We start from the raw sequence: 14,425 nt of genomic DNA, 5'->3' as shown, positions 1-14,425 counted from the left end.
ACCATCTACAGCCAGCTGCAGGAAGGCACCGAGCCCCCCACATAGCCCCGCACCGCCCGTGAGTGCCATGTGTCCCTGCCAGGACCCGGGGGGCTCCATCCTCATCCCACCCCCCCAGCTCTGTCCCCACACTGAGTGTCCCCACGTTGTCCTGGAGCAGGACAGGGACCACCGAGCCCCCCTGGCAATGGGCAGGGGTGGTGGGGTCAGGCTGGAGTGGGGGTCCAACCCCACCCCCCTTGGCTCACTGGTGACTCCAGTAAAGGTGAGTGAAAGCGAGGTGTGGGTGGATTTATGGGGGCCAACTCCCCCCCCCCCCAGGGCACCCAGGGATGGGGCGGGGGTCTGCAGCTTGGGGAGGGGGGCCTGGGCTGCCCTCCCAGCTATGGGGGGGGGTGTCTAGGTGGGGCGCGGGGTGGAGCCATTTGTGTGTGGCAAAGCCGGGGAGGGGGGGGACACAGGGGGTGATGCTCAGGGCCGGGGCTGGCACTGGGGTGGGGGCCCAGCCAAAACGGCCCCCCCGGGAGCTGCAGCAAGGGCAGAGTGGGGGGGCAGCACCCATGGGGGGGGGGGGGAGCACCAATGGAGGGGGGGGCAGCACCCATGGAGGGGGGCAGCACCCACGGAGGGGGGCAGCACCCACGGCTCCATGCAGCACGTCAGGGGCTGGTCATGGGCCACCCCCACCCCAAGTGTGGGGGCCCACAGCCGGGTCCCCCCATACAGCCCCATCCCCATATGGCCGGGGTCCTATAGGGCTGGACCCCGCACAGCTGGATCCCTGCACAGCTGGACCCCCACATAGCAGGCTCCCCACACAGCTGGATCCCCACACAGCTGGATCCCTGCACAGCTGGGCCCTGAGATAGCAGGACCCCTGCACAGCTGGATCCCTGCACAGCTGGGTCCCCATATAGTCAGGGTGAGCACAGCTGGATCTCTGCACAACTGGATGCTCATATAGTGGGGTCCCCGCGCAGCTGGATCCCCACATAGAGGACCCCACACACAGCCAGATTGCCAGACAGCAAGGTCCAGCTGCTGGATCCCCACACAGCCGGATCCTTGCACAGCTGGATCCCCGTATAGCAGGGTGCCTGCACAGCTTGATCCCCACACAGCTGGATGCCCATATAGTGGGGTCCCTGAACAGCTGGATCCCCATATAGTGTGGCTCCTGCACAGCTGGATCCTTACACAGCCGGATCCCTGCACAGCTGGATCCCCACACAGCTGGATCCCCATATAGTGGGATTCCCTCACATCTGGACCCTGCACAGCTGGGTCCCCACAGAGCTGAATCTCCATATAGTGGGGTTCCCGTACAGCTGGATCCCTGCACAGCTGGATTCCCGCACAGCTGGATCACCACACAGCTGGATCCCTGCACAGCTGCATCCCCCTATAGCAGCGCTCCCGCACAGCCGGATCCCCGCACAGCTGGATCCACACACAGCTGGATCCCTGCACAGCTGGATCTCCATATAGTGGGGTCCCCGCACCCCCCCCCCCCCCGCCCCCCCGTCGCAGCGCGGGGCGGGGCCGTGCGTGCGCGCGCCCGCCGCCCGCGGCCGGAAGCGGAAGCGGGTCGGAGCGTGCCCGGAAGTGTGTGGGCGGTGGCGGCGGTTCCGGTTCCGGCGGCCGTGCGGGGGAGGCAGCGGCGGCGGCGGCGGCAGCAGCGAGGCGAGCGGCGCGTACCCCGCATCGGCACCGCGGCCCGGGCGCGCTCCGCCGCCCCCCCGCCCCCGCGTCACCCGCCGGACCCGGCCCGGCCCGCGCCGCCCCCGCAGGTGGGTCCCGGTGCCGGGCGCGGCCGAGCCGCCGCCACCGCCGCCCCCCGGCCTCCGGCGGGGCCGCCCCGGGCGCTGGGGCCCGGGGGAGCGGCTGCCGGCGAGGCTGCGGCGAGGAGGGGGCCGGTTACCGGACGGGGGGTGCCGGCGGCGGGGGGTGCCGGCGGGAACCGGGAGGTGAAGGCCGCGGCGGGCCCGGTGCCCGGAGGCCTTTGGGGGCGATGCTGCGGGGGGGGGGAGAGCGGGGGCGAACGGGCAGCCCCCGGTTACCGGGGGGCGCTCGGGGGGCTGCGGGAGCGCTACGGGGAGCCGTGGCGGGGGAGCCCCCCGGTAACCGGGTGCGTGGGAGCGGGGGGGGGGGGGGGGGGGGCGCACGGTTCCCGGGGAGGGGGGGGCGGGTTACGGTGTTGGGGAGGCGGCGGGCCGGGCCCGTGGCGGGGGGGGCGGCGGGGCCGTGGCTGCCCCGCCCGGGGCAGGGGAGGGAGCGGCGCGGCGGGCGGGCAGGCTGGGGCAGGCCGGCGGGAGGGGGCGGCGGGGCTGTAACGGGAGCCCGGAGTCCGGGCCCGGCCGCCGCCGCGGCGCCTCGGCTCCTCCTGGCAGCCATTTACATACTTTGAACATTTCAAAGCAGCGAAACCCGGCGGGGACCGAGCGGGGACGGTGCCTCCGGGGGGGCTCGGCTGCCTGCCGGGCCGGGGGGGCTGCCCGCAGCCGGCGCCCGGTGCTGCTGTTACTCCCCGGTGCCCATTTTACCCTTTTTTTCTTTTTTCTTTTTTTTTTTTTTTTGGTGGGGGTGCAACCCTTGATTTCCAAAGCGCTGGCAGGTCACGCTTCCAGCCCAGCTCACCTAAAGCGATTGGAATCAGATGTGCCGTCTCCAGCGGGGATCAGGAGCTGGGATTTTATCCCGCCCCCCCCCCCTTTTTTTTTTTTTCCCCTCGCTGGTACATCTGGGCGAGCTCAGCAGCTTGTGTATTTTGGCAGCGGAGCCCGTCTAGTAACAGAAGACAAACTGTGTTTGGCTTGTTTTGTCTGTCTGACGGCCCCGCCGTGCGGCGTTTCGTTCCCCGAGCAGGAGGGAAACGGGGATTAAACCACCGGCTCTTTGGAAAGATGCACTGGGCTGAATCCCATCGGGGAGACCCCGGGCAGGGTTACAGCTGGAGGTGGTTTTTCCAGAGCGATTCCAAGCGCTGCCCGCGATAATGGCGTGTGGATGTCGCTGATGCCGATTTCCTTCTGTTTCCCAGTCAGCAGGAGGGAGAAAATGAAAGCAGGCTGCAGCATTGTGGATAAGCCAGAAGGAGGAGGAGGTAAGGAAGTCTAAAGGCTGAGTTGTTCAGCTGTTACAAATTCTTTTCCCAGGATAAAGGAGCTCAGGAGGGATTAATTCCACCTCTCCCAAAAGCTCTCTTATGTGGGCAAAAAGCCGTGTGTGAGTGAGGATCGGTCAGATGTTTGCTCGATGGGCTGTCGGCAAGTTTTTAAGAGCGCCAGGTTTAATATGCAAATAAATCTTCCCGGATATGTTTTCTCCGTAAGGATTTGGGGTCCCTGAGGCGGATCCCCTCTGCTCTGGTACAGCTCGTGCCTGGTTTTGTCTCCGTTGCAGCCTGCGATAGCAGTGTGGGTGGCGTTGGAGCGTGATGCGACTTCTTCCACGCTGCTGGAGCCTGAAATTGTAGCCACGATGATTTGGGGGGGGGGGGGGGGGAGAAAAGGGGGAAAAAAAAAAAAACCAAACCCCTCGTGTTAGTAGTTGTGCTGGGAAACTATTCTGAGAAAGCTGAACTTGGCAGTCGCTCAGAAACATCTGCCGGCACAGTTGAATCTGGAGCGGGCTGCCGTGGCTTGAAATAAAGGGGAGCTGAGAGCTGTCTGCCCTCGCCCCCCAACATCAGCGCACCAAATGCTCAAATCTGGATGATTTGCCTTATTTTAGCTGCCTGGAGTCCAAATTGTACGCTGCCTAAAGCTGCTGAGCTCCTTTCTGCTGCTGCTCACGTTTATGTCCCTTTCAGTTTTACTGTTTTGGGGTTTTTTTGTGGTGGTTTAATTCCCCCTCCGGGGAGAGGGGGCTAAAAGGAATCAGAAAATGAGCAGCTAGAGTAGGAGAGCCGGGTTTCTGTGCTTCCACCTTGAACGTTTAGGAGAATTACGGCCCCCAGCGATGCTCTGTGGTCTCACCCTGGCGAAAACACGATAAATAGGCAGCAGAGCTTGGCAGCTGTGAGCTCCTGTTGCTCTCTGAGTGACTTTCGCTTTTTTTGGCCTTTTCCAAGGTTATCATTTCCCAGAGTGGGCTTACAAGACTGAGTCCAGCCCCGGCTCCCGGCAGATCCAGTTATGGCATTTCATCCTGGAGCTGCTGCAGAAGGAGGAGTTCCGCCATGTCATCGCCTGGCAGCAGGGCGAGTACGGGGAGTTTGTCATCAAGGACCCTGACGAGGTGGCCCGACTGTGGGGCAGGAGAAAATGCAAACCCCAGATGAACTACGACAAGCTGAGCCGGGCGCTCAGGTGAGCAGAAGCTCCCACGGAGGCGGGGAGCTGGTAACAAGCCCTCCTTCCATCCTTCCCTGCCTCTTTTGGGCAACTGGTTGTAGATGGTCCCTGGTTCGGTGGCACCTGCAGTTCTGGGAGGTTTGTGTCTTGATTTTGAGTTCTGGGGTGCCACATTGTTCGGGTAGGTCTGACTGTACCTGGGTGTGATGAGAAAGACAGAGGAGGGAGTCCCTGGTTCACCGTGCCCTGTTCTGCACCCCGGTGTAAATTTGCACCCTGGTTCAGGTTGTCATTATCAGAATGGCTTCCTTCCGGGGAGCTCTTCTGCCTCTTTTCTCAGCTTCCATTGCCGCTGCTGGCTTGAGCAATGAAGGTGTGGGAGGAAACCAGAGGTGTTACTCTATTATCACACCATCAAGGGTACCGTTTCAGAGAAAGCAGCTCCCCTTTCTAACAGAATTTGTACCAGTCTCTAGCGCTAAATCTGGGCAAATCAAAGTTTGGCACTGGTCTGAAGGCGAGGGCCTGGACTGGGTCTTTCCCGAGCCCGGAGGACAGGAATTTGGGTAATCTTAAGGACACCCTCTGTCCCCTTGCGTGAGACAGGGGCTGAGCGTTCCTCACTTTGCACTTTGTAACTCCAAAGCCTCCAGTACGACTTTGCCCTCTGTTTAGACCCTTCCTTAGGTGGTTGGGGTTTTTTTCCCCCGTTATTGCTGTATATTTTGAAGTTAGACGGTGGAAAACTAGCATGACCCTCCAAATATTTCAGCATTTCAAGCCTGTCACCTGCAAGAGCAGCTGGGTTCCTGACAGGTTCTGGCATTATCAGTCTGTAACATGGACTTCGCTGCCTTACGCCCTGTGATACCTCCTGGGTGGAGCTGACAAAGACAAACAAGGCAGCAAACACGAGAGTCTCGTACTGGAACAGGAAGGAAACAATAAATTGAATGGCACCGGGGCTGTAATTGGTACATGGGAGTGGAAAATAGCCTCCACCTGCCGACACGGATCACGTCTTGGCATCTCGATGCCCAGTGTGACAGCAATGGGACAAGGGCACTGCAGGTAGCAGCAGCCACCCCAGCTGGGGACCTGTGGCTCCTTCCCTCCGCCTGCTCGGAGCGGGCGCTGCTTTGTTTGGTGTGCGCTGTGGCAACAGGCACCCTGCCTTGATCTACCCCCTAAGGACAGAGAATGGTGGCGATGATCCGCGCGTTACACCTTTGTTTGGACACCAGTGGTTAGGAGGCTGAGGACAAACAGTGGTGGTGTAAGCGGGGAGGAGGCTGCGGTGGGGATTATACCCGCTGTCTCTGTGGCAGAGTCCTCCTGCCTTGGTTTGGTGCCGTGAAGGTGAGGAAGGGGTGGGGGGCTGGCTCCCAGTGCCTGCCCTCTGCAGCCCCTGATCATTTTGAATCCTAAGGTGCAAATGGGTGAACAAAAGGGAAGCAATTTGCTCACAGGCACAAGAGCAGCAGAAACCAGCTCTCCCCATTTCCAGCCTGATACCCGGTACGCTGTTACAATACCCTGAGCCCTGAAACTGGCAGAAATAAAACCCAAATCTGAGCTCATCTGGGTAATTTGGTCTTTTTTCACTCAGCTCTGCCGCTGCCCTGGGTTTTGTTCTGCCCCAGCCCAGGCGCACATTCCCCTCTTGCGGGTTCTGTCTCTTAGCACAGGTTCAGCTGAACGTTCCCTTCCCGTTCTGGGTCCCGTAACGTTCCCCCGGCAGTCGCAGCCCACGTGGAGCGACCGCCTGTTTCGCTGGCTGCGGGGCACTTTGCAGATGGGAATAGGGATGTCGTGCCAGCGCCGTGTGGGATGCTTGTACGAGACCCCCCAGCCCGTGGCACTGGTCCCAGTTTGGACAGGGGTGAGAACCAGCACGTACAGGCTTGGCCTGTTGTTCAGTTTTCGCTTCTTTTCAGGATCTCACCTTTTCCCACATGTTCTAAGGGACACAGTGACCTGTAGGTTTGAAACCTCCTGCTAAAGAACGGGCTGTAAAAGGGGAGTGGGTGTCGTTTGGAAACTTCCCTCTCAACTAATCATTTCTTGCATCAATAATGTAAATTCTCGGGGTGACTTCATTTTTGTAGGTACGTCAGGGGTGGACGTTGATGGCCCTAAAGGAAACGGGGCCCTTAAGCCACCGTGCACTTTGATCGATCTCTTTTAACTTATTAACAGATACTATTACAACAAGAGGATTCTCCACAAGACAAAAGGCAAAAGGTTTACCTACAAGTTCAACTTCAACAAGCTGGTGATGCCCAACTACCCGTTCATTAACATTCGGCCTAATGGTGAGTGGGGAGGGGGGGCTGCCGCTTTTAACTGGCGGGGCTCCTGGCGTGTGGAACAGCCCCTGCAGACCCCTTATCAGTCATCTCCGCCAGGGCAATCAGTGCTGTTGTGGTGGGAATGCCTGGACCTTGATAAAGCCTTATCTTGGGGCTCTCTTTCCCTCGGGTTTGTCACAGACGCAGCTGTGGTTGGCTTTGGCGGGGAGGGGGGAGACTGGAGGCATTTTGGTTTCCTCTTCGAGCTCGCTCGCCTGCCTTTATGGGTGTTGCAGGTTTGCTTTGCTCGCTGTCGTGGCTGTCCTTGGGCTAAGAGGGTTTTAGCTCTGTTGCAGGGACCTTGCCTCACTCACATGCTCCTAACGTAAGTTTATGGTGCCATATAAATGTGACCCTTCTTGACAAGGAGCTTAGAGGTGCACGGCGAGGCATGCGGGCGGGCGCTGTCGGAAAGTTCACAGCTGAACAGCAGTTTGCTCTCCTCCTTGCTTCTGTGAAAGCCACTTGTTTGCTTTGGGTTTGCTCCTTTTCAATCAAAAGGAAATTTTTTTCTTAACCAAATTCTACGTAGAGTTGAGAGGAACGTAATAGCGAGCGCAGTTTCCAGAGGAAGAGCAGTAACTTAGCCGAGTTTGACTAAAATCACAGGTATTTCTCGAGCCTCCCTGCGGCAGAACAGCCTGCTGACATTCAGGATCACGAAAGAGAGTTTGGGAACGGAGCGTTAATTGTTCCCTTTTCATCCAAAAAGGCCTTTGAGTCTCTTGCCAGGAGTAGTAGCAGGAGTTTGCTCTGGGTTTGTCCCAGAGTCAGCAGTACTGCTGTGGTTTCTCTGGAAGAGGGTCTTTTGTTTGCAAGACGCTTTTTGGTGGAGTCAAGTCCCGCCCCCCCCCCCATAGCTAGATTTCTACAGCTGGGGTGATTGCCTCCGTAACTGCACAGCCACCAGGCAGTCAGGGAAACGAGTGGCCATTGAGTCCATCAAAAAAAAAAAAAACAAACCAAAAGAAACAAACCCAAAAAACTCAACCACCACCTTCTGGAAGTCATTACAGCGAGGCCTGAGACTGCAAAGTCACACTTTCTTTGCTGCAGAACGCAGAGGCGCCTGAACCAGCCTTTCTCCCAGCACTGTGCACTTAGTTCTCACCTCGTGAAGAGCGCCCCAGGGGGAGCCTTGAAGATTTGTCTAGCAGGGAGAGAGCAGGGGAAGAAAATGGGGCTTGAATGTTGACTCCGAAACCCCGGCGGCTGAGAAAAACAACTTACATGTGGGCAAGAGTATTTCTCACCGGTGCTGGTGTAGCCAGTGCCTACGTACAGTGGTGACTGCTCGTTGATCTTGGCAGTTGAAGCGACCTGCATCCCACCCTGCTCCCTGGGGAGTCCCAGCTTCGTTTCAAGGCATTGTCTTCTAAGCCAAACGGGGCTGGGAGAATGGAAATAATTCATAAAGGCGTTCTGCTTCACCTGTGGGGGACACGCTGCCTTTACGGCAGCGAGGAGAAGGCAGTGTGTTCTTCAGGAGTCCTTAGCCAAAGCATGGGGGTGTAAGATGTAGTACGAAGCTGCGCTGCAAATCTATAATTACTTGCAGCAACGAGTCTGGGCAGTTCCAGCTCAATATTGCTCACTGCTGTTCCTTTTCCCTGTTTGCAGCCACTCCCTCCTATCTCTGGGGCATGCATTTAAAAAAAGAAGTTTGGAGAACTGGAATGCACTTGTCTAATTACAACCTGTTTTCTTTCCTTCTGGCTGGGATGGGGGTTGGGATATCAAACCTGTTTGGGGCACTGGAATCAAGTTTCTTCTCCCGGCTCTCGGTGGCGGGGTTTTGAAGGGAAGGGAGAGTCAACGGGTGCGCTGGGGAGGTGAGGGAGCAGGTGGAAGGATTTGCCTCAATATGGCTCGTTACGGCACGAGTAAGTCGTAGCCAGGCGCCTCCGTAGGCACGGCGGTGGAAGAGGAGCCAGGGAGAGCTGGCAGCGTTGCTGGCAGGAGTGGTGGAGAGCAGACTTCTTCCCAGCAAAGCACAAATCGGTGACTTTCAGTCAGCCCCGAGAGCTTGAGGTTTAACCAGCAGCGCTTCTGCCGGTGGCGCTGGAGCGCGATTGCTTAACTGTGCTCCTCACGCACCCGCGTGGAGACGTTTTCTGGTTAAACCGGAGCGAGGAGGTCAGAGGAGGGCGGCTGAAAGTGGAAGTTGCTTCAGTGGCCTTGGAGGGTGACAAAACCTTGGCTGGGGCGAGGTGTGGAGGTGGGCAGAGGAGACGGGAGCCGTGCAGGGGAAGGGAGCAGATGGGGAAGGCAGCTCCCAGCTTGGCGGCGGCTGCGTTGTTGGTGGCGCACGCACGGTATTTTTGTGTTAGTCTTCCAGACGCCCGCGGGCACAGCCCGAAAAGCAGCTCTTTACCTGTGTTTTAACTCCCTTGGCGACTGCGCTCTTTAACTCTCTCCCCTATCTTTTTTTTTTTTTTTCTTCCCCCCCCCCCCCCAGGTGTTGTGCCACAGAGCGCTCCTCCCGTCCCCACAGCTTCATCCCGCTTCCATTTCCCACCGCTGGACAGCCACTCTCCCACCGAAGATGCCCAGCCCAGCCGTTTCTCCAGTGCGTCCCTGGTCCCATCCAACCCCGAAGCGTTGGGTGACGGTGGCGAGAGGAAGCCAGACATGCCGGAGCTGGAGGACGGCTCCTCGGATTGGCGCCGTGGCGTGGATCTTATGGCCTCGCGCAACGCGGTGGGCGCCGGTAGCGTCAACCACCAGAAGCGCAAGCCCGATATTATGCTCCCTCTCTTCACCAGGCCCGGGATGTACCCGGATCCTCACAGCCCCTTCGCCGTGTCCCCCCTGCCAGGGCGTGGCGGGGTCCTAAACGTCCCGATCTCTCCTGCCTTGTCCCTGACTCCAACCATTTTCTCCTACAGCCCCTCTCCGGGCCTCAGCCCCTTCACAGGTAGCAGCTGCTTTTCTTTTAACCCTGAAGAAATGAAACACTACCTGCATTCACAAGCTTGCTCCGTCTTCAACTACCACCTGAGTCCGCGGACTTTCCCCCGCTATCCGCTCATGGTGCCACCACTACAGTGCCAAATGCCCCTGGAGGAGCAGCCCCAGTTCCCCATCAAGCTACAGCCTCCCCCCGTGGGGCGCAAAAACAGGGAGAGACTGGAAAGCGCCGAGGAGCCGGCGGTCCCCCCAGCTGGCCACCCCTCCTCCCAGGGTCAAGGTGGAGCCCGCGATGGACAAGGAGGCAGAGTGTGAAGAGCCAGCGGTGAAAGGAAAAGACAAAACTGAGCGAGAGGAAGGTTCCAGCGCGGCAGCCAGCCTGGAAGAAGAGAAAGCACCTGTGTTTGCCAGACCGGCTGCCCCGTCGTGGCACCCAGCCCCCCCGGCACCCACCCAGGCCGGCTTCTCGGCTGAAGAACCCCAGGAGCAAGGGGAGAGCAGCGGGGAGAAGTCATCCCGGGAGCCTGCCGGAGAATCAGGGGCGCAGGAGAAGAGAGAGGACGCCCTGATGCCTCCAAAGCTGCGTCTCAAGCGCCGCTGGAACGGTGACCGGCAAGCGGACGTCCCCGAGGAGCGTCAGAACGGCCGAGTCCACTGGAACGGGGCGCTGGGCAGCCCGCACCTCGCGGCGGCTCCCAAAGCCGTGACGGCCACGGCTGCCTCCGACACCTAAGGCCAGGGGAGCCTTGCGGTCCGTCTGCGCTGCAAACATCCGTGTATTTATGTAGCAAGGTTGCAGAGCGTGGGGGGCGGGCGGGGGGCTGGGGCTAGCCTGGTTTGGTAATTCTAGAAACTAGGGGGTTTGTGTTCTTTGTTTTCCTTGTTGAATTGCAGGTGAGACGCGGTTGTCTTGCTCCGATTAGGAGAGGCGAGGGAAGCCGGCCGCCCTTGTGCGCAAGCTTCACACCTTGCACGAACTCCAGCGGGGTTGAGGCCTCCACCGGGACGGAGGAACTCCAGACACGGTCTATTTTCTATGCGCTCTAGTATTTATAGAAGCAGGAATCTCTGAATTCATCTAGTTCCCTTTTTTATATATATATATATATATATATATATACACGGAGCCTGGTGCGATGGTGGGAGAGGATTTCCTGCCCGTTCGAGATGTGCTGTGCATCAGCCTCGGGAGCCGTCTGTATTTTTTTTTTTTTTTTGAGGGGGGGGAGGAATCAGGGGGACGGGACGAGGAATTATTGCACTGTCTGTGGAGCGGGGAAGGTTGCGGAAAAAAAACACAACTCAGAAAATCACCGGTGCGCCAGCAAGGTGGGACGCTGCTGGAGAGGGAGGCGCGTTCCCAGCAAGCGGATCTCGGGGCCGGGGGAGGGGGGGAAGCGCTTCAGGAGATGTTAAGTCGTCCCTTTCGCCTTTCTGAAATACTGCAGAAGCCATGAGCAAAATATTTTAAAAAAAAAAAAAAAAAAAAAAAATCTTTCAGGGAAGGGAGCGGGGTGAGAAAAAAAAATAACCTAATGCCTTTAATATACGCATTAAAATGTACCCTAGGTTTTTTTTTCTTTTTTTTTTTCTTTTTTTTTTTCTTTTTTTTTCCTAATTGTCTGGGTGGAGTTGGGAGTGATTGGAAGATTAACACTGAAATGCTTGTGGTGAGTTCATAGAGAAGGAATGACAGGAGCTTTGTTAAATCTGATTTCCTTTGTTTGGTTCCCCTATCACTTTGACTCATGCCTTAACTACGCGGACACTTTATGCGAGCAGGGTTCTATGGACGGGAGCAGCCAGAGCCGGACGCGTTTGGCCGAGGTCGGGTTTTTCCCGAGGTTTTTGGCTTGTGCCTGATGATGGAGAAGTGCTGGAGAAGCGCGGTGGTGGTGGTGGTTGGGCCGGCTCGGCGGCTCCGTTGCCGCAGGCTGGGTCGAGGCAGGGTTCGCAGTGTAAATCTCGCTGTATTTTTGCTGTAAATCTGCTCTTTCCCTACGCAGCTGCGTTTGTCGTTAGGCTGATTAACTTAGAACTCTGGATTCCGTTGAGGAATGCGCTCGTCTCCCACCGCGGCGGGGGACGAATCCCTAACTGATTCCTTGAAAGGAGCTTGGAAAGACCCGATCTCCACGGGGATAGAGCCGCGTCTCCGGAGAGCAGCTGATTATTCACGCGATCGTAGGCGAGAGGCGTGCGCGGGCAGATTCCTTCAGTCGAGGACCCGGGGAACTGTCGGAGGAGGGCAGGGAGCGCGTGTGCGAGCACAAAATTCTTTGCCAACGTTCGTAGGCAGAGAGCCGGGGCTGCTCGGGAGATGCCCAGAGGAGATGCTGGTGCGTGGTAGCCGGGGGATGCGGGAGCTGTGAGCCGCTTGCCTGGGCGAGCTCGGATCCGGCACCTGGATTGACCTCCACGGTCAGAGCCCGAGCGTGGAGGAAAAAGGGGGGAAGGAACCCCTCAATCCGGCCCCGGAGAGGGTGTCGGCGAGTGAACTCAGGAATTAGAAACACGAGGCCTTTCCCATCCGTCATGCATATCGTCACCCCCCCTCGCGCCCAAGTGCCGGAGCCCACGGGCACCGCTCCCGTTTGGGGAGGGGGCCAGGGCAGAGGTGGGGGGGGGGGGGAAGCTGCCCTTCTCGCCCTTCGTTTAAGGCAAAAAAAAAAAAAAAAAAAAAAAAAAAAAGTTGAACTGTTGTTTGGCTTTAAAAGTTTGTAATCGGTTGGGGGGGGGGGGGCCTGGGGAGGGGAGGGGGGTGTTGTCTTCATAGCCATTGCACTGCAAACCGGGGAACTCCGCGTTCAGGGATAAAGGACTCAGGTTCTCAGGACAACAACGGACCAGTGACCGGCTGCGGGTGATGGGCTTCGCTTTTTGGGGGGGGCGGGGGGCTGGCTGGGCCCCCCCCCTCCACCGTCACCCACGTCCCCCACCAGCTCCGGGGCTCACCTCGGTGTGAGGCAGGGGGGCTCCTCCCGACCAGACTTAGCAGCAGCCTCGGAGGAGGGCGCTTATAAATACATTTTAAATAAGAAAATGCCACAAAAAGAAAAAAAAAAACAAAAAAAACACACACGAAAAAAAAATTATATGTATTCCGATGTGCCAAAATATTTAAACTTGTAAAGTTTAAATGGGTGAAATCTCAACGTCCACCTGTATTAACTAATCAAGAGCATGTTAATGTTTAAACCATTTTTGCTTTGTTTAGTCATAGAGAATCTGTAGGAAAGAGACTTTAAGCGGACAACCAGCAGTCAGCCAGGATTTTGGGGGGAAAAAAAAGGAAAAAAAATATATATAAAATAAATAAATCCCGCTCCAGATGGGGCAGGGAGGATCGGCCACGCGTCTCCCGGCGGGTGGCGAGCGAGCCTGGCAGAACTTCACCGGCTGCGGAGTCGGAACGAGCCCCGGCGTGTCCCGTCCCCGATTCCAGGGGAGAGGAGGATGAGGATGAGGAGGAAGAACCCCTCTCCAGAAGCATTAACCTCGGCGGCCCAACGCGTCGCCCTCGTCGCCTGCGGGAGGTTCCACCCGTTGCTCGGTTGTCCCTTGTTTTTATTTATTCCATAATTATGGTTTTGTTTTTAAAGTAACTTTTTTGTGTGGGGGGTGGGGGGTGTTGTTTTTTTTTTTTTTGTCTTACGGATCCTGGTGGGTTTAAGAACACTGAGTTTCTTCTTTTGGTTTGAAATAATCGTAATCAGATTGTTTTTTAAAAAAAAAAATATCGATTTTTAGAGTGCTTTTAAGGAGAAAGTATTTACCGATAGGATTATTTTTGGGGGGGGGGTGGGGGGGGTGTTGGTTTTTTTTTTATTTTTTTTTTTTAAAAAAAAAAAAAAAAAAAACAAACCAACGAATCACTTTTCCTGAGGCATGTTCTTTGACTTTCCTAGAATCGATTCAGCAGGGATTAGTTGTGGATGCATACACGTACGGCGGGGACATGGTTAGCTCGAGCTGTCTGTCCACGGAGAGCAGGATGGAACGTGTGTGTATATGTACATAACAATGTAAAGTAGTCTTTAAAATACTCCATTGTGCAGTGCCTTTAGACGTTCCACTTTCTATAAAGTCTTCAAAAAAAAAAAAGGTTGCATATATATATTATATATATATGATGTAATGTTATAGAAATATATGTATAATATACATATTTTTTTCCAGGGGTATCTGATAGCTCTGTATTTTGTTATGGAAGTTGAAAGAAAAAAAAAGAAAAAAAAAAAAAGTATTTTACCTCAAATTAAAAAGTTAAATAAACCTTTTAAATAAGCAATTCTACTGGTCGCTCAGTCCTTGGGGGGGTTTCGCTCCGGGGCTGGTGGGTGATGCCACTTGACCAGCATCACCCAAGTTTTTCCTAGAGCCAAGGCCGCCCCCGGATCCGCTGCGGATCAAGATGCTCTTGGCTGGATTTTTGGAGAGGAGCTGACCCACTGCTCCCACCGCAGCATCCCAAACCCCCGTGGCATTTTTCCCAAGGTAACACATCCCAAACCCCAGCGGGATTCTTCCCAAGATAACACATCCCAAATTCCCACAGGATTCTTCCCAAGATAACGCATCCCAAATTCCCATGTTTTTTTTCCCAAGGTAATGCATCCCAAACTCTCATGGGATTTTTCCAAAGGTAACGCATCCCCAAATTCCCATGGGATTCTTCCCAAGGTAACGCATCCCAAACCCCTGCGGGATTCTTCCCAAGGGAACGCAGTCATCCCAACGGCCTGTCCCCATTCCTGGGGACCAGCTCTGCGAGGGGACCCGGCGGGGGCAGACGGAGCTTTGCCAGTGGCTGCAGCTTTGGGAAGCTCCAAGCGGGATGCAGGGCTGGGATGGCCCCAGCTGCTGGGT

The 14,425-nt window shown here is 56.6% G+C and overlaps 1 protein-coding gene across 1 annotated transcript; it reads left to right on the top strand.

Annotated features, from left to right (window-relative positions):
- The first annotated feature begins 1,608 nt into the window (after nucleotides 1–1,608).
- Nucleotides 1,609–13,846, top strand: ETV3 (ETS variant transcription factor 3). Its single transcript, XM_056322396.1, is given in 6 exon segments — nucleotides 1,609–1,790; nucleotides 3,041–3,103; nucleotides 4,073–4,310; nucleotides 6,495–6,610; nucleotides 9,105–9,798; nucleotides 9,800–13,846. Coding segments are annotated over 5 exon segments (1,584 nt in total). The 5' UTR covers nucleotides 1,609–1,790; nucleotides 3,041–3,057; the 3' UTR covers nucleotides 10,290–13,846.
- Nucleotides 13,847–14,425: the final 579 nt, after the last annotated feature.

The sequence above is a fragment of the Falco biarmicus genome, chromosome 19 (genome assembly GCF_023638135.1).
Source record: "Falco biarmicus isolate bFalBia1 chromosome 19, bFalBia1.pri, whole genome shotgun sequence".
NCBI lineage: Eukaryota > Metazoa > Chordata > Aves > Falconiformes > Falconidae > Falco > Falco biarmicus.
The sequence above is the reverse complement of the archived record's forward strand: the minus strand, read 5'-3'. Positions and strand labels throughout refer to the sequence as shown.